A 22,941-nucleotide genomic window follows, 5' to 3' on the forward strand; every position below is an offset into this window, starting at 1 on the left:
TAGTTGTGATGTAATTGGATTTTTTTTTCCATTTCCTTTTCTAGGTGCTTATTGTAGTACATAAAATTCTATTGGTTTCATATATCTGCCACTTCAGTGTATTCTCTTCCTAGTGCTCATAAGCTTTTTATTAGAATCTCTTGGGTTTTCTAGGTATGAAAACAGGAAAAAATGATTTCTTCTTTGATGTTGTACCAATTTAAACATTTTTTAAAAATACAGATGGTTTCTATGTTTTTTTTAAAAATATTTATTTATTTATTTGGCTGCGCCGGGTCTTGGTTGAGGCACGCGGGATCTTTTGTTGCGGCCTGCAGGATCTAGTTCCCTGACCAGGGATTGAACCCGTGCCTCCTGCATTGGGAGCACGGCGTCTTGACCACTGGACCACCAGGAAAGTCCCAATTTAAGCATTTTTTTAACTGTTCATACCTAAGACAATGTTGACTAGCAAGTAACCCTGCCTTGCTCTGACTTTAATGGATATGACTTTAGTATTTCACCTACTTCAAGTTTTTAAAATCTAAATTGGAATAGCTGTGGGATTATAATACTTCAGCTTAGTGTCATGATCATGTACTTTTTCTGCTTTAATCTTGCGATTAAATGAAATGTTAGATTTCTTGATATTATACCTGTTTTATTCTTTCGATAAATTTCTGGATTTTGATTGCTAATAACAGAAATGCCCCCCGGTTTCTGGCATTTGGATGCGCCTTTCCTAGTTCCAGTGCTAAGGAAGGTTTTCTTCCATTGTTCATTACTGTGGTCATTTCAGTTTTGATAAGAAATGGGAAATAGCTCCAAATTTTCCCGGCAATATATTTTTTAAATTATTGAAGACAGTTTAGAAGAGAAAGAAATCATTCATAATTCTAGGGTCTTAAGTAGCTAACAGCTCTGGTTGTCCTGCCAGTAAACACCCTTGTGGTGTTTTTCAGAATGTCTGCAGCCCCCTCAGCCAACTTTGCAAGGAACCCTTGCCCTAAGGACACACGCTACTCTTCTGAACCCTGGGGGAAGCTCCTGTCTAGAAAAGAGCCTCGCTACCCTCTTTCCCTGGGGAAAGGCTGCCACGTAAAGCGTGCACTACGCAACTCCGAGGGCACTATTCATGTTCAGATTCACTGTGCGTATGCATATTTATTACAACAATTTCCCAACAGATGTCAGTGGAGTGACTCGAGGAAGCAGTAGCAGCGAGGCTGTCATGACACCCTTCCAAGACCAGGCTATGTGTTACCTGGGACCCCTACTCAGTTGTGGCCCCGAAAAGGAGCTGTGCCCCTGCTGGGCACCTGAGAGCAGCTAGTTTCATCCATGCCTCCTCAGCCCGCCCCTACACCCCGCCTTGGTCCTGTTACCTGACAACAACAAACAGCAAGCTCACCCCCAAGATCCCCCTACTGGTAATGTTCTATTTCTTAAGCAGAATGGTGGTTTCAGAGGTGTTCATTTTATTATGCTTTATAATTTATGTACATGTTACATATATTCATTTTGAATGCTTTGATACAATAAATAAAAAAGGAAAGCACACATACAAAAAAGAATGCCATTATCACGGGGATGACCTTGAATCTGCTTAAAATTTTCTTCAGATTAGCCTATTCATGAACCTCAGTATTGTTAATTAAGTAGGTAGCAAACATCTTATAATGTACCTCATATACCTTTTTCTTTTTTTTTTTTTAAACTCATATACCTTTCTTGATGGTAGGATTAGAAATCATTGTGTTAAAGTATTTAGAATAGTAACAGTGCCTTTTAATTTTTTAAAGATTACATTACACACCAGGGTAACTTCTACTGAAAATTGTTATAATCTATACTTGCAGTGTAGGTGTGAAAGCAGGCTGCTAAGTTTTTTTAAGCCTCTAGGTCTCTAGAATTTCAAGCAGTCACTGAATGGCAGAAATTTCTTCCACCATCTATTACATGTAAGTTGAAACACTTATCAGCTGCTACTCTGAGCAGCATCCAAGAGATTTTAAAATTTCTGCTCGATTGGAAAAGCTAAAACCTGACCTTAAAAGTGACACTTGGCTGCAGGATATACACAACGTAGTCAACCCTGTGACAGAAGACTGCTAGCTGTTCCTGATATCCACTTCTCTGCTGCTTCCTCAGTAATGAATCCTGAAATGTTAATTTGGCCAATGACAGCCCAGGATAAACACTATTACTTCCCATCCCCCTCTGTAGCTAGTAGGATCAAGTGATTGAGTTTGGGTGGATAAGCCTGTGTGGTGTGAATAACTTGTAAGAAGTGTTCTTAAAGGAAGGGAGCAGAAATGCTCAGAGGAGGTTTCTAGCTGGTGCAGCTGTCTGCAACCGTGACATGAAAGCCACATGTTGAGAATGTGGAAGGGCAACACAGAAGGACCTTGGATGCCTGGCCCTGCAGAGTGTCAGAGTAGCCCTGGCCTGCTTTCTCAGGCCTGCTTTCTCTCTCTTTTTTTTTTTTTTTACATGCAAGAGAAATAAACTTCTATATTAAGTCACTGTTGTTTAGGACACAGCCATACTAATACCTAATGCCAAATTTGAGTTTAATTTCCTTAATTTAAAAGGTTGATACAAGTGATACACTACACCTGGTGGCAGTTACATCTACTGCTGTAAGATGGAAGCTGTTTCCCATAGAGAACACTGTGTCACGAACAGGGACATTTCAAGAGATGCTTCACTCCAAATACTTGACTTGCCGGTGGTAAAGCCTGCAAGTACAACTACGGTTTCAGAGCATCAAGAACATTTGAAACATTTAGAACCTATAGTTTAGAAACATCAAGAACATCAAAAAGTCACTGCCTTTAGACTAGCTTAGGATGCGAAGTGCCCTCCCATAAGAGAACCGTAAGGAGCAACTTAAATCAAAAATGGTTTGTTTTATTTACAATACTCAATGCATTTTACAAATAACATATTTGCATTCCCTAAGTCTTTCGGAAAGTAATTCCAGTTTGTGCAATGAGTTTATAGGAAAGTCTTAAGACATCTGTTAGACATCTTAAATTCTAAATTTTGAAAGATATTTCACACTCTATTAATAGAGGACTGTTTGTAATTAAGAAAAACTAAACTCTGTAGTTAAATATTGCCCTTCAATATCTTTAACCCAAGTACAAACTGGATTAGCCTATGAAATAATACCATTAGATTCAGATGAGTCATTCCCACTGCCCGCCTAATAAAATGCATGCACAAAGTAAACACGGTCAATTACATTAATGACATTTTATTTCAATACTTGTTTTTTGGACTCTCTCAACTACTGTTTTGCTCAATTCAGGATACAGAGAGGTAGGATTCCAGTCTGGGGAAGTCCTAACCCACTACTCCTTGCTCCAGAACAGGGAAGGATTTTCATTCAGTTAAGTACGGGGAGACAGGTCAGGATGAGGGAGAGTTTTCAGTAGTTTCTCTAGGAGGCTTTGTTTGCTAATCAGAACAAGGGTCCCCTCCAGGCCTGACAAAGCCTGAAGGGATCACTTATCTCCCTACTAGTGGTTTGGGGAGCATCTAATCCAAGCCTCCAAAGGACAACAGGCTCCCCTCTCTCCTCTCTCCCCTGAATCACTACCTTGATTTTATTGCCTTCTGAGTTTATGCTGGAAACAGTTCCTCTGTTCAGACGCCAGAAACTGCTTTCATGTCACATAAACAACTTTATGGAACAAGAGCGATGAACAATGATACTTTGTGTAAGAGTTTGCATTGCATCTCATGCATGTATAAGAGAATGAACTTATTAATTTTATCACTCATAGCTGCCACCTCTTAAAACATAAAAATCCATGCCCTAGTTCTTGAGCCAGAGAGAAGGGACAGGTATCTCCATCCTGGATCCACCCCAATTTAGCAGTGCACTTCTCCATCTCCACACCGAATCTCCCCTCAAAAGATGGTGTTTCTAACACCTGGTGTTGGTGGTTGAATGAGAGATACTAAGCTGGAGAAATAAAGTCCGACATTCGACATAGCCAACACAGTTCTAAGATAAAGAAATGGTGAGGTAGAGTTGAGAGAGTTCAATTAAATTTTTTGAGCATAGATCTTTTGGCACATTCTAAAATTACACAGACTCCCTAATTCAATTCTCCTTTGTGATACCTTTACAAAGTGCTGCAATGTAGGAATCCTTGGATCTCTTTAGGAAGCATCTATATAAAGCGAACAGAGCACAGTCATTTGAAGAAATCCACTCCTGGCACTTTAGCTTATTTACCCCGATATTGAAGCAAATAAAAACAATGCTATCCATTTGCTGAATTTATTTAAACAAATCAATTTAGAAATATAGAATTAAACAAAACTTCTGACATGTAAACATACTGCCATGTTCCTGAAACAGATGTTAACACCTGATAAAAGTTAATAATCACTTGTTAGGAAAGCCGTCCATTAATAAGGCCAGTCTTCAGCAAAACTAAAAGCATTTTGTTTCTTTAGCTTTCCTAGTGTGACAATGCAATACTATCAAACCACAGTCAAATATAATAAAGACAAGATTGGATGGACAGATCAGTACCATTGGTTACAGCTGTTAAACAGTTTCATTCTTGGCGCCACAGGAAAACAATTAAGCCAATCACATCGAATAAATCATGGCTTTTTTTCTTTATCACAATTCACTAAGTGATGTTAATTATGGTCCTTGTCAAACACGTTTGGTAAAGGCTATTTACAGTGTACATGGCTGAGCATGCACTATTTATAGTTACAAAGATACCTGCCAGTTTATTACAATAGAATTACACAGTGCCTGAAAATGGTGAAACATCTCACACATCATTTAAATCAGTACAGTTTCAAGCAGGAAACGTTCCTTATTTGATCACGATTGCAATAATTACATGAAAATTCTTATAAAAACACGAATCCCCTTCAAGAAATTGATGCATATTCTACGCACTACAGGTTAAGGCAGTAAAAAAATGTATTCCTGATAACTGGAGGTCTTGACAATGTCAATTAAAGCTGTCTGACTTTAGTTTTTCATTCTCCATCATGTAATCAAAGTTCTGTCTGTATAACTAGTTTGTGAAAGATTTCATTTTTAAAGTCAAAAAAGTATTAGTAATGAAGAAGAGTTGATGCTGGAAAAAAAGTAATTGCTAGGGAGAGGAAAAAATGTAAGGTGGATTTTGCCTGAAAGTTTTCAAATCATCAACAAGAGCATTATTTGTGAGTCTGAACCTTAAAAGTATAAAACAAATACATATAGTTTACCTTTCTTAACTTAAAATATACTGTACTTTGAACAATTCAAGTAAAGTAAGACTATCAAAAATAACTTCATAAGCCATACAAGTGTCAACTGCATTTTGAATGTTTTAAGAACTTTTTAAAAATTGTAAACTAAACCATGACAGTTTAGTTAAACAAATAATAAATGACTTTTTATTTGCACTTGTGATTTCTTTAATACAAATTGCTACCAACAAATATGTAAAGATATGGCAGATTATGCATTTGATCAAAGCACTTTGATTTAAGCATAAAACAGATTCAAATGGTTTAAGTTCCGTGCATAAGATCCAAGAAGCTGCTTACTAATATGTAGGCAACCCTCTCTCTAATCAGAATCCTTTATTCCTCAGCTGCAGATGAGACAGGGCACAATCTGTTGTAAACAGGGCACTGTTGTAAAACCAGGATAATATTCTTAAATTAAGATCGTTGTTAGATTGAAAAGACTTTCCCCAAGTGTCTTCCAATTCTGCTGACCTCTTAATTTCATAAATTAACTTTCCTTTGATTCCATTTTTACGGTGGTTGTGTTCACAGTTTTGTTTTAAAAATCGGTTTAAATTTATATAAAACTCTGTACATGTTCACAAATTATTGCATAAACAGCATAATCTTCAAGACAGTGTTTGCAAACACATGTCCAATTCAGGAAAAAAAATATTCACGTTTCCCGTCTGGCTTTTTTCTTCTTTTTTATTTGTTTGGGAGATTCCCAACTAGTTTCAGACTTGGCTAAAAGGCAAAAAAAAAAAAAAAAAAAAAAAGAGAGAGAGAAGTTAGGACAGTAAATACTGTTCTGTTTCAAAAACATGAACGTATCAATAAAAACATGCTTTGAAATCCACTAATGATGCCTCAAATTCTATGCCTACATTTTCAAGTTCTAGTGACATGTTCTTAGGTTATTCTCTGGCCGCCTTCCTCTTTTCCTTTCCTCTGTATTATTTGGTTTAACGATATGGATGATATTTCATCAGTTTTGACCTAGAAAAACCATTGTTTAAAAGACTCAATCTAAGTAATAAAAGTGAAAGTGGGTAAAATGGACACTAAAGGTAGCTAAAGGGAGAAAAAGAGATGAAAAAAAAGGGCACAGGACAATTTGCAGTCTCAAGAACATGTGCACAGAAAAAGGGAGGGACTGGGCGAGTAAGGGCAGGCATAGCCCTCCTCTGTGTATGTCCTTGGCCACCTACTCTTGCCTGAAGTGACTTCAGCTCCCTGGCCCTCCCAACTGAGGTCCACAAGGGTCCAAGGAATCTAGGCTTTGCAAAGGAGGAAAGGGATGCTGTAGTAAGTAATCCATTAGACTTCTAAGACAGTAACACTTATAGACAGTACAGAGAACACCAAAAGAACCAAAAATGAGAATTACTTACTCTGTGAAGGAGGCACACTATTTTGCTTAGTATTCGACTTGGATTTATCTGTTTCTTGTAGCATCGGTGGCACTTGGGAAGAGCTCTTGTCAGAATCACTTTTTGATAAAATAACAGATGGCTCGGTAGAAATAGCAGGTGGAAGAGTCTTGATAGGCTATTTTGAAATGAAATTATCTTAGATTTTCATAAAAAATTTCAAATAAAAATAAGTATCATAGTAATACAAGAGGCTGTATAGCAGTAATATGAACATGGTTGCCAAATAATTTATCAGCAGAAGCGCTACAACTCATGCCTGCCCTCTAGTGACATATAACCAAATAAGTCTTTATTTACAATATCCACAAATACAGGTTGGGATAAAAATGGATAAATGTGTAAAATCACAAGATGTTTACTGAATTTCACATAAGAGTGAATAATTCCATTTTCATTAACTTTTACATTTTTCTTTTTCATTACAAGTAACAGGATTTTTTTATGTTTTGGTATTCAATGGTTCTGTCCACTTCCCACTAACTCTCACCTCCTCAAAACCTTTTCATGTGAAGGCAAAAAGAAAATAGCAAATTTCTGAACTACCAGTAGGTGATACTCCCTTTTGTCCTTCTCAAGAGTTAGGGATATCTCAAAGAGCAGCAGCAACAGGTTCAGTTTCCTCTCCAAGGAAAAAGATGGCCTCAGATACAGCAGGCTATGGCTACTAGTCTTATCTATTAAAGCAACAAGTAAAACTCGGGTCCAAATCGTCAGAGTTTTATTGAGTCTGGTAGTGAAATCATAATGCGTAGGGCCTGAACTCTTGAATCTTCCTTCTCCTCTGCAACCTCACAGCAGAGACGTAAACTAACTGATTTGCCTGAATGAGGCCTGTTGTTTTTTTTTTTTTTTTTGGCCTGTTAATGAATGTTCAGGACAGGTAACAACAGAAACCCCAACACTTACAGTGCCTTGAGGCTGTAATAGATGAGTAAGAGATCATCTCACCCTTTAGCTCTACCTGTGATGATTATTTTGAATATAGAAACAAGGGTAAGTCATGCTTCTCTTGCCCCTTGTTCTTCCAGGCTCCATGGGTTCAAGAAAGCACAATGGGAAAGGAAACAAGAGGAAGATGTGTGTACCCAGGTAACTACTAGGATTCCTTCTTCCTATTTCAGGTATCTGAAGCTGCAGTTATGTTGCTTGGTTCAATTTTAATAATGTTTCCTGTATTTATTTCATACCCAAAAGTTTTAGTACTCATTTTAAATCTCTTTCCCCCCCCATTCTCTCACTTACCTATATTAAATCACAGAAGGACTCAAATATCCTTTACAAGATGGCTTCTGAAAATGACTTATTAAGTAAAACATCAAAATGTCATATGACCCTTTGCAGTCTATTAAATTTATGTATGTATTTTTAAAAAAAATTAATTTATTTATATATTTTTGGCTGCGCTGGGTCTTCGTTGCTGCACGCAGGCTTTCTCTAGTTGCGGCGAGCGGGGGCTACTCTTCATTGCAGTGTACAGGCTTCTCATTGCGGTGGCTTCTCTTGTTGTGGAGCACGGGCTCTAGGTACGCGGGCTCTAGAGTGCAGGCTCAGTAGTTGTGGCGCACGGGCTTAGTTGCTCTGCGGCATGTGGGATCTTCCCGGACCAGGGCTCGAACCCGTGTCCCCTGCATTGGCAGGCGGATTCTTAACCACTGCGCCACCAGGGAAGTCCTATGTATGTATTGAGACTGCATTCTTTTATGTCAAAATACTCTCAGGGAATTAAAAGCATCAAGTCCAAATAGGAAGTATGGTTAAGATTTTTAGTACCAGACTGTTACAAATTTTTTCTCTTAACAGTAATTCAGGTTCTTGTGTAAAGCTGTCTCATTAAATATGTAAGCTCCACAGAGGCAGAGATTTTTTTTGTCTGCTTTGTTCTTTGATGTGTCCCCAGAATCTTAAATAGTGTGTGGCATTGTGTTAGGTTCTCAATACATTTTTTGAATGAGTATATAAATGAACCATGCAGAATTTCATGGTCATTCATATTTCTTATATTTCTATATGATATAACTTACCAAATTAGAAATCAGACTTTAAAGAGCTATGGTCTTTGTGTCACTGGTCTAGACCTTTTGTAAAATGGTCCCTTCTGACATATCAAAATTTTCCACAGATGGCACACAGTTCAAGACACTGTCAGCAAATTTTAAACAAATGTTACATTCTGAGAGGTCAGACCATAGTCACGTTATATTATGTGCATGCTTTTGGGGGAGTGGAACCAGTCACATTTTCTGTAAGGCATCTATCCCTTGTATGCCTAGATATTTAAGAAAAAAATACAGTCTAGTGGGGCTCTCTCTAGTTTGGCCTCTGATAGTTATGGGACTTGGGCCAACTTTTTCAACTTCTCTAAACTCATTTATATAATGGTTTGCACCTTTCTTGTGGGGTTGTTGTGAGGGCAATTTGGTGTATTTAAAATGTTTAGCATGGGCCTCCATAAAATATTACTATTAATACAATTCTCAAGTCATCAAAATTGTATTCCTTACGTATCAGAAAGTTACCTGGCTGTTTCTGATGAGTGCTTCAGCTGGGTCACTAGTGCTTATGGTCTTCGAAGAAAAAGCTTTTTCCTGTTTTGCACGGACCTTAGAGGTATTCACTGGGAGCTCTTCTCTAATCTCTTTTTCTAATTCTTCTGTGTCCTACAGAGAAAAGTAGTGCATTAGATGATACAAATCACTCATTTTTACTAATTAAAATCTATTTGGTTTATAGTACTACTGTCCAGAAGGTATTCCAAGAAGATAATTTTATTTCAGAAACTGCCCAAATGGCTTAAAAGAGCATAAAAAAATAATTATTCAAAGAATTTTAACCATAGGTACGTTTGGAATATACGTTCATCATCCCTGCTTTCCTCAGGGATTTAAATCAACTGTGAATTAAAAAACAACACACTCACATCCCCAAATGGGAACCATTTAATTTACTAAACCAAACAAGTATTTTTTTCCTTTTAGAAAAAGTACACGGGGAATTAGGTGCTACTTTAAGACTTTAGAAATAGCATTTCACTTAATGACTTCTTCAAGGAATGAAATATTTATACATAAGTCCATTTTCTAGATAAATTAAGCTTACACAGTAGAAAGGACACAGATAGGAATTTCAATTTTGGCCATGCCACAACCTAGCTAAGTCAAGGACAAATGCTTACGTCAAGGACAAATCTTTGATTTCCCCAAACTGCAGTTTCCTCAACTGTAAAATAAAATTTGTGTAGATAATTTTTATGGTCTTTTCCAAGTTTAAACATTTCCATTCTTAGGTCTTCAAACTTTTAAAAAGACATTACATGCTTAGGTATGTGAAATAAGTATGAATTAGAATATATTAAATAGGACTATCATTGTGAATGGTAAGGAAAAAAAAAAAATTCCAAAACGTAATCATTTATGCATAGGCTACTCTGTGCTATATACTTTACACAGAACTTCATGGATATCTCATTTAATTCTCAAAGCAACCTATGCAGTTAAGGAACTTGTGCAAAATACAACAAACAAACAAAAAACAACGCAGTAAATGGCAGAACTAAAATGTGAATACAGATCTGACTCTAAAACCTGTATACTTATTCACTATATTTAAAAAACAGATCAAACATTTTTTAAAAAGGAATATCAGAATACCAAAGGAACTTTCACAATTTAATGACCTTTGCCAATTAAGTTGAAATTTAAGGAATACTTCTACCCCACGAAATTTCCTTGAAAAGGAACTCACCTAATCTACAAGCCAGAAAAGCAGTATTAGTAAAGGCCATAGTATGAATCACAGAAATCCAGAAAAAGTTTGGCTAAATGGATTTCAGATAGTATTACTAACAAAGTATGGCTATCAATAACATTTCTCATCAGCTAGTTCAGCTAACAAGAAAAGCACACCTACTATATAGTTTTTGCTTTTATGTCCATTGATCTTAGTTATGTTAACCTTAATGCCCACCTATTATTACTGAGAAAAAACTAATATTGATAATGGATTGGTATCATTTATGAAGGGTTGTGCTTCCCACAACAAAAAAGAACTGAACACATACTTCTTTAAAAAAGTCATGCAGAAATTTGTTCCAAATAGAATAAGTAGGAAAATTACTATGTAGCCTATCCTCTAGAAATTTTGGTCATCGCCTACATTTAAAGGAATGAAGACAATTAGCCACATGGTTATAAGTAAGAAATAAGATTTTCATAAGTTGTAATGTAATAGTGATAATGCTTTCAAAAACAAATCCATGCGTATTTCTAGTAATCTAGTACATTTGAAATTAAAATATCTTTGTTTTCATCTATATAATGATCTAAAAATACTTTCCCAGATAGGAAAGACCAAAGAAAAGAAAAGGAAAATGTAGGAGTGATATAAATAGAAAGTTTCTGTTAGAAGCCAAAAAATCAGGAAAGGATACCAAGTGGAACAGTCAGCAAACTCAGAGTCAAGGGAAAGACTCCACTTGTTATGCGCATGGTTCTCCTAAATGTGCTAAAATTCTAATTTGCTAAATTCCATTACTCAAAGAATTTCTGTATGTGTGAAATACTGTACCCCCTGTTCCATTTCATCATAATATAAACTAAAATGCATCTCTAATTTAGAATTTTAGTTACTTGCTTTTGGTTTATACCTTTGATATTTTCTTTAGAGCAATAACATTTTTATTACAGCATGACATATAAAGTCTTTAAAACATTCTATGACTTTTCAAATGCTTCTCAAGTAAATTTGATGTCTCACATGGTGTCGTTATATCTCTACATTTTCTTAGCATCTGCAAATCATCTTTTCACAAGTCGGCAGTAGGTGCTTAATGAATGATGTCTGTTGTTTTATACTCTACCTGTGCAGGAGAGTTATCTTCACCTTGCTTCTTCTTTTTCTTTTTTTTCTTTTTAGATTTCCCTGTTGGAAGAGCTCCCTCTCCCTTTTCTTTATCATCATCTGAAACCTGATGTTAAAAGCAAAAATACTGAAGTGAACCAACTGGTTAAGTTTTCATTATTCAGAAAATTATTATGAAATAATTCATTAGGTGCAGTCTTTTTCTCCCAAATTCTGAATAAGAATTAGTAACAATAAAACTGATCTGAAATCACATACTCAAAAAATAACAAAAGTGCATGGAACTTCACTCTTCTATTATGATAAACCCCTTTTCGTACATCTTTCATCACTCACTACATGATCAATTAGACAGCTGTGCAAACCTTGGTTTTTAAAAACTCGTTTCTTAGGTAATTTATTTTATTTAAACACAGAACTATTTGCATTAAAATTGAACTTGACCCTGTTAAGAGAATGACAAGCTACAGAGTAGGAGAAAATATTTGTAAACCACATATCCAACAAAGGACTTGTATCTAGATTATATAAAGAACACTCAAAATTCAACAGTAAACAAATAAACAATCCAATTAGAAAGTTTGCAAAAGATACGAACAGACATTTCACAAAAGACATTAGAAATGTTCTGTATCTTGACTGTATCAATGTCAATGGCCTGGTTTTGACACTGTACTATGCTTTTGCAAGATGTTACCATTGGGAGACACTGGGTAAAGGGTACAAGGGATTTTTCTGTATTATTTCTTACAAGTACATGTGACTCTGGGACTTCCCTGGTGGTCCAGTGGGTAAGACTCCGTGCTCCCAATGCAGGGGCCCTGAGTTCGATCCCTGGTCGGGGACCTAGATCCCACATGCAGGCCACAACTAAGAGGTAGCATGCCGCAACCAAGAAGCCCACATGCGGCAACTCTGAGCCTGCATGCTGCAACTAAAAGATCCTGCATGCTGCACTGAAGACCCAGCACAGCCTAAATAAATAAATAAATAAATAAATATTTAAAAAGTACATGTGACTCTATAATTACCTCAAAAGAAAAGAATTAAAAAAATTGAATTTGAGAAGGAATGTCATTGAAAGTAATATTCTGCATGACAAGAATAGCAAATTAGAATTGTTAAATTAGTATGAATGATATTTCTTCACACATACCATATAGCTGAGTTTTCTATGGAAAAGTGCTTTTAGCTTATCCTGTACAGATGACAGCCAAGATTCTTAGACTCTACTTAAAGGGAGAGATGATATAGCTAACTTGCTATTTCTCTGCTCAGCACCATAGCCATTAGGATGATTTTGGAGGTCTCATGAACCATCAAAGAGTTTACAGAAATTACTAGCAGATGGAAAAACAAAACCAAACCAAATCCTGCACAAATCCTGCTAAACTTAGCTAAGAGACTTTCTGTCCAAGTTGGTTGCTAGTTGTGGAGAAACTTCCACAGAAGTTTTTACCATAGGCTCACAATGATTAAAATGTCGTATGAAAAGATGTATCCTCTGAAGGATATTCAGGTCACAAGGACTCTGGTCAGTCTGCTTCTCAGCCAATTTATAATCCATCCATACTGTCTATGGCTGCTTTTGCACTAGTGCATGGCCTTTTAAATAAAAGTTTGCTGACCCCTGCACTAAAATCTCTCCTATCGTTAAAATACAAACGACCCCAACAAAACCCTTCGTCATACTACAGTTTGCTGTTATCCACTACTTCTCCATCCATACCCAAACTTGCTTAAGAAAAAAAATCTTTTTTAAAAAATTATTTATTTATTTATTTGGCTGTGCCAGGTCTTAGCTGCAGCATGAGGGATCTAGTTCCCTAAGCAGGGATTGAACCTGGGCCCCCTGCATAGGGAGCGTGGAGTCTTACCCACTGGACCACCAGGGAAGTCCCAAGAAAAAAATACCTTATTATTTTTTAAGCATCATTTTACTCAACTTACTCCGACTGGCTACTAGAGTCCAAGGTTTCTAATGAAACTGCTCTAAATTACCAGAGAGCAAATGTCTCAGCCTCTGTGTCCCAGAACTCTCCTCCCTCAGTTTCTTTCACGGGCTTAAAAGTTGGGAGTTCCCCAGATTTCTATGCTCATTACATTGCTCTTTTCAACTCTATAAAATTTTCTACACATTTCACTCACCCTCAAAGTTTTAACAACCAAAGTTTTAACAACTTCCAAATACAAATCTTTTCCCAAAGCTTTAACCCGTTGCAACCAACTTTTCTTAGGCCTATCTACAAAACACCTTGCATCTAACACATCCCAAACTGAACCAACGATCTTTCCCCCAATTAACTAGCTTTTGCTTTCTCTGTTGGGAGCACCACTTTCACCATCCCAGTTACCTAAGCTACAATTCTGGAAGTCATTTTTGATGATTCTTTCTCCAATCAATTCTAACCATATGTTCTGTTGATTTTGCTTCAATTTATTTTTCAAATCTGTCCTCTACTCTGTATACCATTCTTACCACTACTGTACCGGACTACTAGAACAACCTCTAAACTGGTATTCCTGCCTTTATTCTCATTATGCCTCCACTCCTTTTTCTACATTAATTGCCAGAGTAGCCAAAACAAAAACAAAACCCAAAGAACCCACAAAAACAAAAAAACCCCAAATCAAACCAAAACCAACCAAACAAAAACACCAAAAACCAAAAAGCACACCACTTTAGATTAAAATTCTTCCATTATTTATAGGACAAAATCCAAGTCTTTTTTAAAAAATTAATTAATTAATTAATTTATGGCTGCATTGGGTCTTCGTTGCTGTGCACGGGCTTTCTCTAGTTGTGGTGAGTGGGGGCTACTCTTCATTGTGGTGTGCGGTCTTCTCTTTGCGGCGGCTTCTCTTGTTGCGGAGCATGGGCTCTAGGCGCGCGGGCTTCAGTGGTTGCAGCACGCGGGCTCAGCAGTTGTGGTTCATGGGCTCTAGAGCGCAGGCTCAGTAGTTGTGGCACACGGGCTTAGCTGCTCTGTGGCATGTGGGATCTTCCCGGACCAGGGCTCGAACCCGTGTCCCCTGCATTGGCAGGCGGGAAATCCAAGGTTTTAAACATGACATTCAAGGGCTTGTAGAACCTGGTTTCTGCTTCCCTTTCCAATCTCATTTCTTTTTAATGTAAATGGCTGCTTATATTTATTTATTTATTTATGACTGTGTTGAGTCTTCGTTTCTGTGCGAGGGCTTTCTCTAGTTGCGGCAAGTGGGGACCACTCTTCATCGCGGTGCGCGGGCCTCTCACCATCGCGGCCTCTCTTGTTGTGGAGCACAGGCTCCAGACGCGCAGGCTCAGTAATTGTGGCTCACGGGCCCAGTTGCTCCGTGGCATGTGGGATCTTCCCAGACCAGGGCTCGAACCCGTGTCCCCTGCATTGGCAGGCAGACTCTCAACCACTGCGCCACCAGGGAAGCCCTCCAATCTCATTTCTGACCACTCTTTGCTACAGATTCTGCTTTTACCTCTGGGATGCCTTTGCTAAAATGCCGAAGTGCTTCCATAATACCTAACACATTATAACATTACTTTTATCTTCCAGTGTGCCTGTCTCCCTCCTCTCCTCCCTAACGAGACTGTAGGCTCCTCGAAGGCAGTAATTGTGTCTTGTTTCTCTATTAGCACAATACCTGACCCATGGCAGATGCAATTAATGTCTGTTGAATAATAATGGCCCTAGTATCTTCAGAGCCTCTCTGACTTTTCACCCTTCTTTCTATAACCAACCAGTAGAAAAGTTCAATCAGTAGCTTAATGTCTCTTGTAAATAACCACTTCCATTTACTTTTCAAAGTTATCAACTTAGTTCATTATCTCCTCCTGATTCATGCAATCAAAATAGTACAAAATAGCCTCCCAAACCAGTCTTCTCATTTTTGTTATATCCAGCCTAATTTTTCTTTTTCAAAAAATTTATTTATTTATTTATTTATTTAGGCTGTGCCGGGTCTTAGTTGTGGCACACAGGATCTTCGTTGCAGCATGCAGGATCTTTTTTAGTTGCGGCATGAGTGATCTTTTTATTCTTTTTATATATATATATATATATATATATATATATATATATATTTATTTATTTATTTATTTATTTATTTATTTGGCTGTGTTGGGTCTTAGTTGTGGCACGCGGGATCTTTGTTGTCGTGTGCGGGATCTTCGTTGTGGCACATGGGATCTTTTTTTAGTTGTGGCATGCGGGACCTTTAGCTGTGGAATTTGAACTCTTAGTTGTGGCATTTGAACTCTTAGTTGCGGCATGTGGGATCTAGTTCCCTGACCAGGGATCGAACCTGGGTCCCTTGCACTGGGAGTGCAGAGTCTTAGCCACTGGACCACCAGGGAAGTCGCGGCATGCGGGATCTTTTAGTTGCAGCATGAGGGCTCTTAGTTGCAGCAAGCATGCAGGATTCTAGTTCCCCGACCAGGGATCAAACCCGGGCCTCCTGCATTGGGAGCTTGGAGTCGTACCCACTGGACCACCAGGGAAGCTCCCAGCCTAATTTTTCTAACCCTAGCAATGATTAGGTTATCCCTAGTTTAAAAGCTGTCAGTAGGTTCTCATTACTTCTAGAATTCCATTAAAATGTGGCAAGGTATATATATCACTCATTTCATCTATTTATTCATTTACTGAATGTGAAGCATGTTTTGTAGCTCTAGTTTATAGAGCTACAAAAATAAAAACTTCACGGTCCCTTTCTTTAAGGAATGAAGCCTAGAAGGGGAAGACTGACATACAAAAACAATTGATCCTACCACCAACTGATTCCACACGTGTATTATACCTCTCCACCAAACATGTTACTTTCCTGCCTTGGTCCCTTTTTCATAAGGTTCTCAGTCTTATCTTGCTATGAAGCTTTCCTTAATTTTTCATTGAGAACCAATCTACTCTTCTCTAAACACACTAAAGAGTTGGTAGGCTGTTATAATAATTCTGATGAGGACAGGAATTGTGCGTTTTTTTTTCTTATCAGTATATAATAGTGCTTTCCACATAGTAGAATCCTCAATAATTTGTGGAAAGAAGAAACAGTAATAGAGAGAAGGCATGCGGACACAAGATGACTGAAGCAAATATGATTAGAATGTCTCTCTGAAGCAACTCTACCCCTGGATATATTTGTAATACGGAATGTAACCCTTAATAATTCCAGTACAGTTGATTGCACAGAGAAATAAACGTACCCACCAATCCCTTTACTCACTTTTTGATCATCAGGAATTGGTTCCTGGGACTTCTGAAGTGAAGCTCTTTCTTCACCTACCCAATTTCCCCACTCTTCTGCTGGCGCATTCCAATCAGAGCTGGGATCAGCAGAAGACATACCATCTAAAATTTAACAGTGTGAATTAGGCATCTGTCATTTCTGCCAAAAACTAAATGCAAAACCCAAAATTCCTTATGTTGAACTAAGCTGTAATTTTAAACTACTGCTCTTCTTCCTCCCAAGTACATTTTAAGAGCTAGGAAAAATACCCAATAACATGACGGTAAAAACCTTTACCCAACTTCTGCTGGGCACATCATATGACTAGATGGAATGTCTAAGAAACTCCAGAAAACTTATGAACCATTTATTCCACTCTCGCTACTTCCTTTATTATCAAAGGAAGTTTATCCCCTGAATTTGCTTTCTTTTCACTGTTTATGTCTAACTTCGTCTAGGACTTGGTCATTTTTTCTGATTCTTCCCCTCAGGGTATAAAATGAGTCAGTCTCTAAGAGTAGTGCCAAAATCATGCTCCTCCCCTCCTTATGAACTGTTTAAGATTAGGTTCTTCTTCAAATTCACCAAGTCATGCAAAATAGTCAACCTCTTCTTTTTCTCCTCTTTTTTAAAAAACACTTTACCTTCTTATATTTTTTCAGATTATTCAATGGTACTTTTATCTTTCCAAAATATGTGAGTCACTTTCAGGGCTTCTATCACCCTCTTCTCAAGAATAATTTTTTTTTTTTTTTTTTAAGAATAAATTTCTAATCTAGACTTCCAAATTCTTTCACTCTAGGAAGCACTGAATTTTTATCTCCTTTGGGAAGCTATCACTGGCTTATTCTAAAAGAGAAAAACAATCTTTGGCTTTACCCTGGTTAGGTAAGTAGCTCTCAAAATTAATTCTTCCCTCCTCTCCCTGGACATCATACACATCCATATATACATCTATAATAACTACTTAATGTTAACATAACAGAAGTTCGGCTTTATTTCTAAATGGTTAACAAGTCATTCTAACATTGCTCTTTATTGAAAAAAAATCCAACCTTTCCCCAATTAATGCCAAATGCTACTTTTACCAAATATTAAATTCTTAAATATATACTTCAGTCTGTTTCTGGAATTTCTGTTCCATTCATCTATTCCTGTCATACAAAATATAACTTGTAATACATTTTATTATCTAGAACAACAAATCTGCCTGCATTACTCCTATTTTCTTCACTATTCTTATTTTTCCACATGAATTCTATTATTTTTGTTTAGAGGGGAGGTATTATTATACGACCTCATGAAGACTTTTAAAAAAATCTATGTTTTGGATAAATATATTATGATCTGGGAAAATGCTCACAGAATAAAAATCATAGACAAAATTGCCTGTGCAACATGATCCCAAATTTATAAGAGGAAGAGATAAAAGAAAAGAATACATTAATAATAGATACATCTTAACAATGGAGTTACAGGAATTTCATCTTATTAAGTACTTATTAAATACTAGAACTTGAGCTAGACAGGTAACAGAGGTACAAAAATGAGTATGAAATAATCCCTCCCCACATGGAGCTCACTGTCTACTCAGGGATGAAGATAAGTACAACAATTAAGTACAGAGTGACAGATTCTGTCATGGGAAGTGCGAAAAGGGAGTAGAGGAAAAACATGGAACAACTGAGTACAAGTGTGAAATGTGTTACAAAAAAGGAAGTCCCTTCCTATATTTCTAAATTTACTACCATGAGCAGCTATCCAGAGCCAGTATTACATAGTAACAGCATAGAGGTTAAGAGCATGGACCTCAGAGTCAAACAGACCTATATCTGAATATTGCTCTACCACTTAATAACTAGGTGATTTTGGTCAAATGTCTTAATCTTAATTGGCTATGTACCAACTTCATAGGATTGTTGAAAGGATTATATTAGATACATGTAAAGCAGTTCAGAGCAATGCAGTAAGTGCTCAATAAATGGTACCTACTGCTTTTAATATATCACTGATGACATTAACAATAGAAAGACAGTTTCTAGGCTATCAGGCATACACAATTAAGAATTTATTTCTCACAATCCTGATAAGTCTCTCCATAAGATACACTTGGTTATGTTTTAATGTAGAAGTCATTTTTATAAGTAAATATGTATGTAGCATGAGACCTCCGGTACTAGAAGTATGGGACTTCCCTGGTGGTCCGGTGGGTAAGACTCTGTGCTCCCAATGCAGGGAGCCCGGGTTTGATCCTTGGTCAGGGAACTAGATCCTGCATGCATGTCGCAACTAAGAGTTCACATGCCACAACTAAGAAGTCCATATGCTGCAACTAAAGATCCCACATGCCGCAAGGAAGATCCCGAGTGCCGCAACTAAGACCCAGCACAGCCAAAAAAAAAAAAAAAAAAAAAGTATCTAGTAGATGTCTGGAACCAACTGCTCATCTTACACCAAGCATTTATTAACAATATTATTAGGAGATTTGAATGCCAAAGCTGTCAATTGTTTTGCTTAAACCTCACAAATAAGACACCCAGATTTGGAAAATTGCTGTCCATAAGCCAGGTCTCTTAGGGCTTCCTGTCGGAAAAAAACCTTTGTCAAAAAAAAAAAAAAAGTTTAAGGAAGTGAATGGGCACTATTTAACATATAAACTCTTTTCTTAATAAATATGGTGGTGGGGGGGGTGAGGGATAAAAATCTAGTAAAGTACTCAGTAAAATTATCTTTTTTTGTAAAAGGCTTAGACAGCCATAAAGTTTGAGGAGTAACTGTAGCCTATGTTTCAACTTCTATCAGAACATTAATAGAAGCATAAATCTCTACAGGCTTTATAAAGCTTTATGGTGATTTTTCCACGTTTATTGATTTCAGGTTGGTTTTTATATAATTTTTAAATTAACTGGGATCAAATAAAACTACTCCCCCCTGCTGCCCCTCACCCCCGACCTGTGGGATTTTAGTTCTCCGACCAGGGATCTAACCGGGGCCCTTGGCAGTGAAAGTGCAGAGTCCTAACCAGGGAATTCCCCAAATAAAATTACTTTAAATCAACAGATCAATCAACTAAGCCTAAAAATTGTCACCAGGAGACAACGCATAATTCTTAAGGTTCATGGGCCTAATGAACCTTAGTTCATTAGCACCAAGTATACATATACTTGGTGCTAATAATCTTCTTAGTTTCCTGGAAACTATGTAGTACAGTTTCATTCATAGCATAGTTCCCTTCATTTATAGAGTAATTTCTCATTTCTTAAAATTCTCCCATTAGTTTGCCAAAGTCTTTCCAAAGAGCTTTATATTAGCTGTCTTTTCAAAATGGTAAGGCATTTGTCTCTCCATCGAATTTGCTTGTGAAATAATGTTTTAGGTTTAAGCATCCCATAGCTATTTTCCTTTTTATCTCAGTAAGAAAATGGTTGTCAGCTGTTTCTGGTCAGAACTTAATTCAGCATTAACTTTAATAAAATAAAACAAATATGATAGAAAGAATTTCTCCAGTGTTTAAACAGATAATTTACAAATTAACCCCACTGAGTAGACTAATTATGCCCCTAGAAGAATATCATCAATAGCATCACAGCACTTACTGAATATTTACCATGTTATCAGGCAGTGTTTTAAGGGCTTTATAAGTATTATGTCACTTAATCCTCTCAACAAGTCTGTGGGGGAAGAAATATTATATTTACAGATGATGAAACTGAAGCACTGGAAAACAATGAAGCTAAGATTCGAACCCAGGTAGTCTGTCCTCAAAGCCCATGCTCTCAACCCATTCACTATGCTGCCGTTAATTCTTTCACTCTGGTGTGCCAACAAAAACAAAATTCTATTCAAAATCTGACTTTTTACAGGGGTTGTGATGATATTGTTCCTTTATGGTCAAGATAATTGAATGATTAACATCTGTCTTTAAAAAACATTACCTTCTGTACTTTAGCGTCTTTAACTTTATTTAAAAATTGTTTTTGGTCTCAATGCGCGGCATTCGGGATCTTAGTTCCCCAACCAGGGATCAAACCTGTGCCCCCTCCAGTGGGAGCGCAGAGTCCTACCCACTGGACTGCCAGGGAAGTTCCAGCATCTTAACTTTATATTCAAGTGCTTGGGTAAATTCAATGCCTTTCTGCTAGATAATGATGTTTATGCCTCAAACCAGAGGGTCAATATATTAATCGTATCACATCGTTAAATGTAAAGATAGTATATATATACTTTGTGGATTAGTAATCTCAAATACTTCATGCATTCTATAAATTTAGAAGGAATAACTAAATTCACTGAGTACCAAAATTAGCGACATTAAAGAAGATAACACAAAAAATAAAATTCACAGAGAAAATGAGGTTAAAGAGTAACTTTGGACTGAAAAGACTGCCAATACAGCATAACAAACAAAAAGGGTGTTCTGATACTTATTACTTAAGTACAGAGTCCCATGGATATGTTTATTTCAGTCTCTTATTTATCAGCCAACTGTGTTTTTCATTATCACAAGAATAAAAAGATAAAAGTAGAGCTATTCTTTCCAAGCAGGGAAGCCTAGAGCCCTGTTTGCTCCATTTTCCTCAGCTTCAACCCACAGCTGCCCAAGACACCTCAGTGCTATTTTCTTACAATCACTCCTCAATTCTATTTTGCACGTAGCAGATCATTCTTCCCGAAGTACAGACTGTTTCCTCCCCTGCCCCCCACAAAACAGTGCTTTCACATCCTTGTAATACTTTGTATTTATCTGATACTTTATAATTTTCCAAGAGCTTTCATGTTCATTCCCTCATTAAAACCTCACAACACTCTATGGAAGTAGATAGGAAAGATTATTTGCTGTTTTACAGGTCAATTAATCTAGATTCCAAGATAAGTGACAAAGTCCAAGACACATGAGGCACTACGTTTTAAAGTCAGGACTAGAACTGGGATCTACCTTCTGAACCAGTACTCTGACCCTTGGCTCCCTAATATTTAGCTGGCAATTCAAGGCTCTTCACAATGTGGTCCTTCCTAATATACCTTTCCAACCTCACCTCCCTCAACTGTGCTTCAACTAATCTAACAGAGACTAGTCTAAGACTAATCTTTGGATTGTGTTGCAAGCACACCTTCATGATTACAATCATCATCGAGGCTGCACCATGCAGTGGTTAAGAACATGAACTCCGGGGGCCAGACTACCAAAGTTTGATACCAGCTCCTCCACTTAACTGTGTGGCTGGGGAAGATTAGATAATTTTTCTTTACCTCAGTTTCTTCAACTGGAAAGTGTGGGAAAAAAATAATACCTACCTCACAGAATTGTACTAAACAAGCTAATAATATGCATAAGACTTAAACCATCTAGATCAGTGCCTGGCACAGTCAGGTGTTTGCTTTTATCATCATTAGGACTATTGAACACCTGTGTATAAAACACTGCACTAGGTACTGAGGATAAGGAAAGTCAATGAGAGTTCCTGTTTCCAGAGGGTTTTACATTCTAAGATTTAAGGTTGTGGGGAAAAAAAAAAATCTGTCTTTTTTTTTTTTAAATGAAGATGGTATGAACTTTTTGAACATAAAAACCATATTCTTCTTTTTCCCTTCCTCTTTTTTTGTGACTCTTGCCTTTAACTTTCCTATGCTTCTACTGGAAATTAGACTAAGAAAATGGTTTTCTACCAATATAAAAACGTGCATACCTCATGAATTCAAAGCCATTCCTGTATATTCTATTTACTCTATTATATTAAAACTAGGAAAAGAAATAGAACATTCATTTAAAACAATTTAAAAGCTAGACAAACTACAGAGCAATTATAAGAAAACTTCATGTTTAAATATTGCCTCAATCATGAAAAGTGAATTTAGTTTTAATTCTACAGGTATTCAATAGTCAGTTTACAAGTAGTACACATTTGGTATTAAACTATATTACTATGACCTAAAAGGTGAAAAATTAGGATTAAAATGAAAACATAAAGCATGAATTAGGGTGCTAGAAAGAAAATTCTGAAAACAAAAACAAAAACAAACTGATAATTTTTAAAAGGACATACTTAACCCAGACCATTCATCATCGATACAGGGTTGATTACGGCTAACATCCCACTGATAATCAGAAGTGGTAGACTGAGAAACTGGCTCAGCAGTAGACCCTTAAATGAAAACGAATGCAATAAAATTAAAAATGGAATTTTCT

General features: G+C 36.9%; 1 protein-coding gene across 4 annotated transcripts in view; it reads right to left on the reverse strand.

The window, feature by feature from the left end:
- Positions 1-1,640: 1,640 nt before the first annotated feature.
- The window catches only part of MTDH (metadherin), a 57,149-nt gene continuing 35,848 nt past the window's right edge, over positions 1,641-22,941 (reverse strand). For 2 of the 4 annotated variants that reach the window (XM_036829905.1, XM_036829908.1), the window contains 6 exons: positions 22,799-22,897; positions 16,752-16,876; positions 11,533-11,640; positions 9,194-9,334; positions 6,636-6,792; positions 2,872-5,988 (listed from right to left, as the gene is read on the reverse strand). In XM_036829905.1, coding sequence (XP_036685800.1) covers positions 5,918-5,988; positions 6,636-6,792; positions 9,194-9,334; positions 11,533-11,640; positions 16,752-16,876; positions 22,799-22,897 — 701 coding nt within the window. In that variant the 3' untranslated portion in view covers positions 2,872-5,917. Of the gene's footprint in view, positions 5,989-6,635; positions 6,793-9,193; positions 9,335-11,532; positions 11,641-16,751; positions 16,877-22,798; positions 22,898-22,941 lie in introns of all 4 variants that reach the window. The other 2 variants (XM_036829904.1, XM_036829907.1) reach the window with 2 other exon arrangements.

This window comes from Balaenoptera musculus, chromosome 17 (genome assembly GCF_009873245.2).
Source record: "Balaenoptera musculus isolate JJ_BM4_2016_0621 chromosome 17, mBalMus1.pri.v3, whole genome shotgun sequence".
NCBI classification, from domain to species: domain Eukaryota; kingdom Metazoa; phylum Chordata; class Mammalia; order Artiodactyla; family Balaenopteridae; genus Balaenoptera; species Balaenoptera musculus.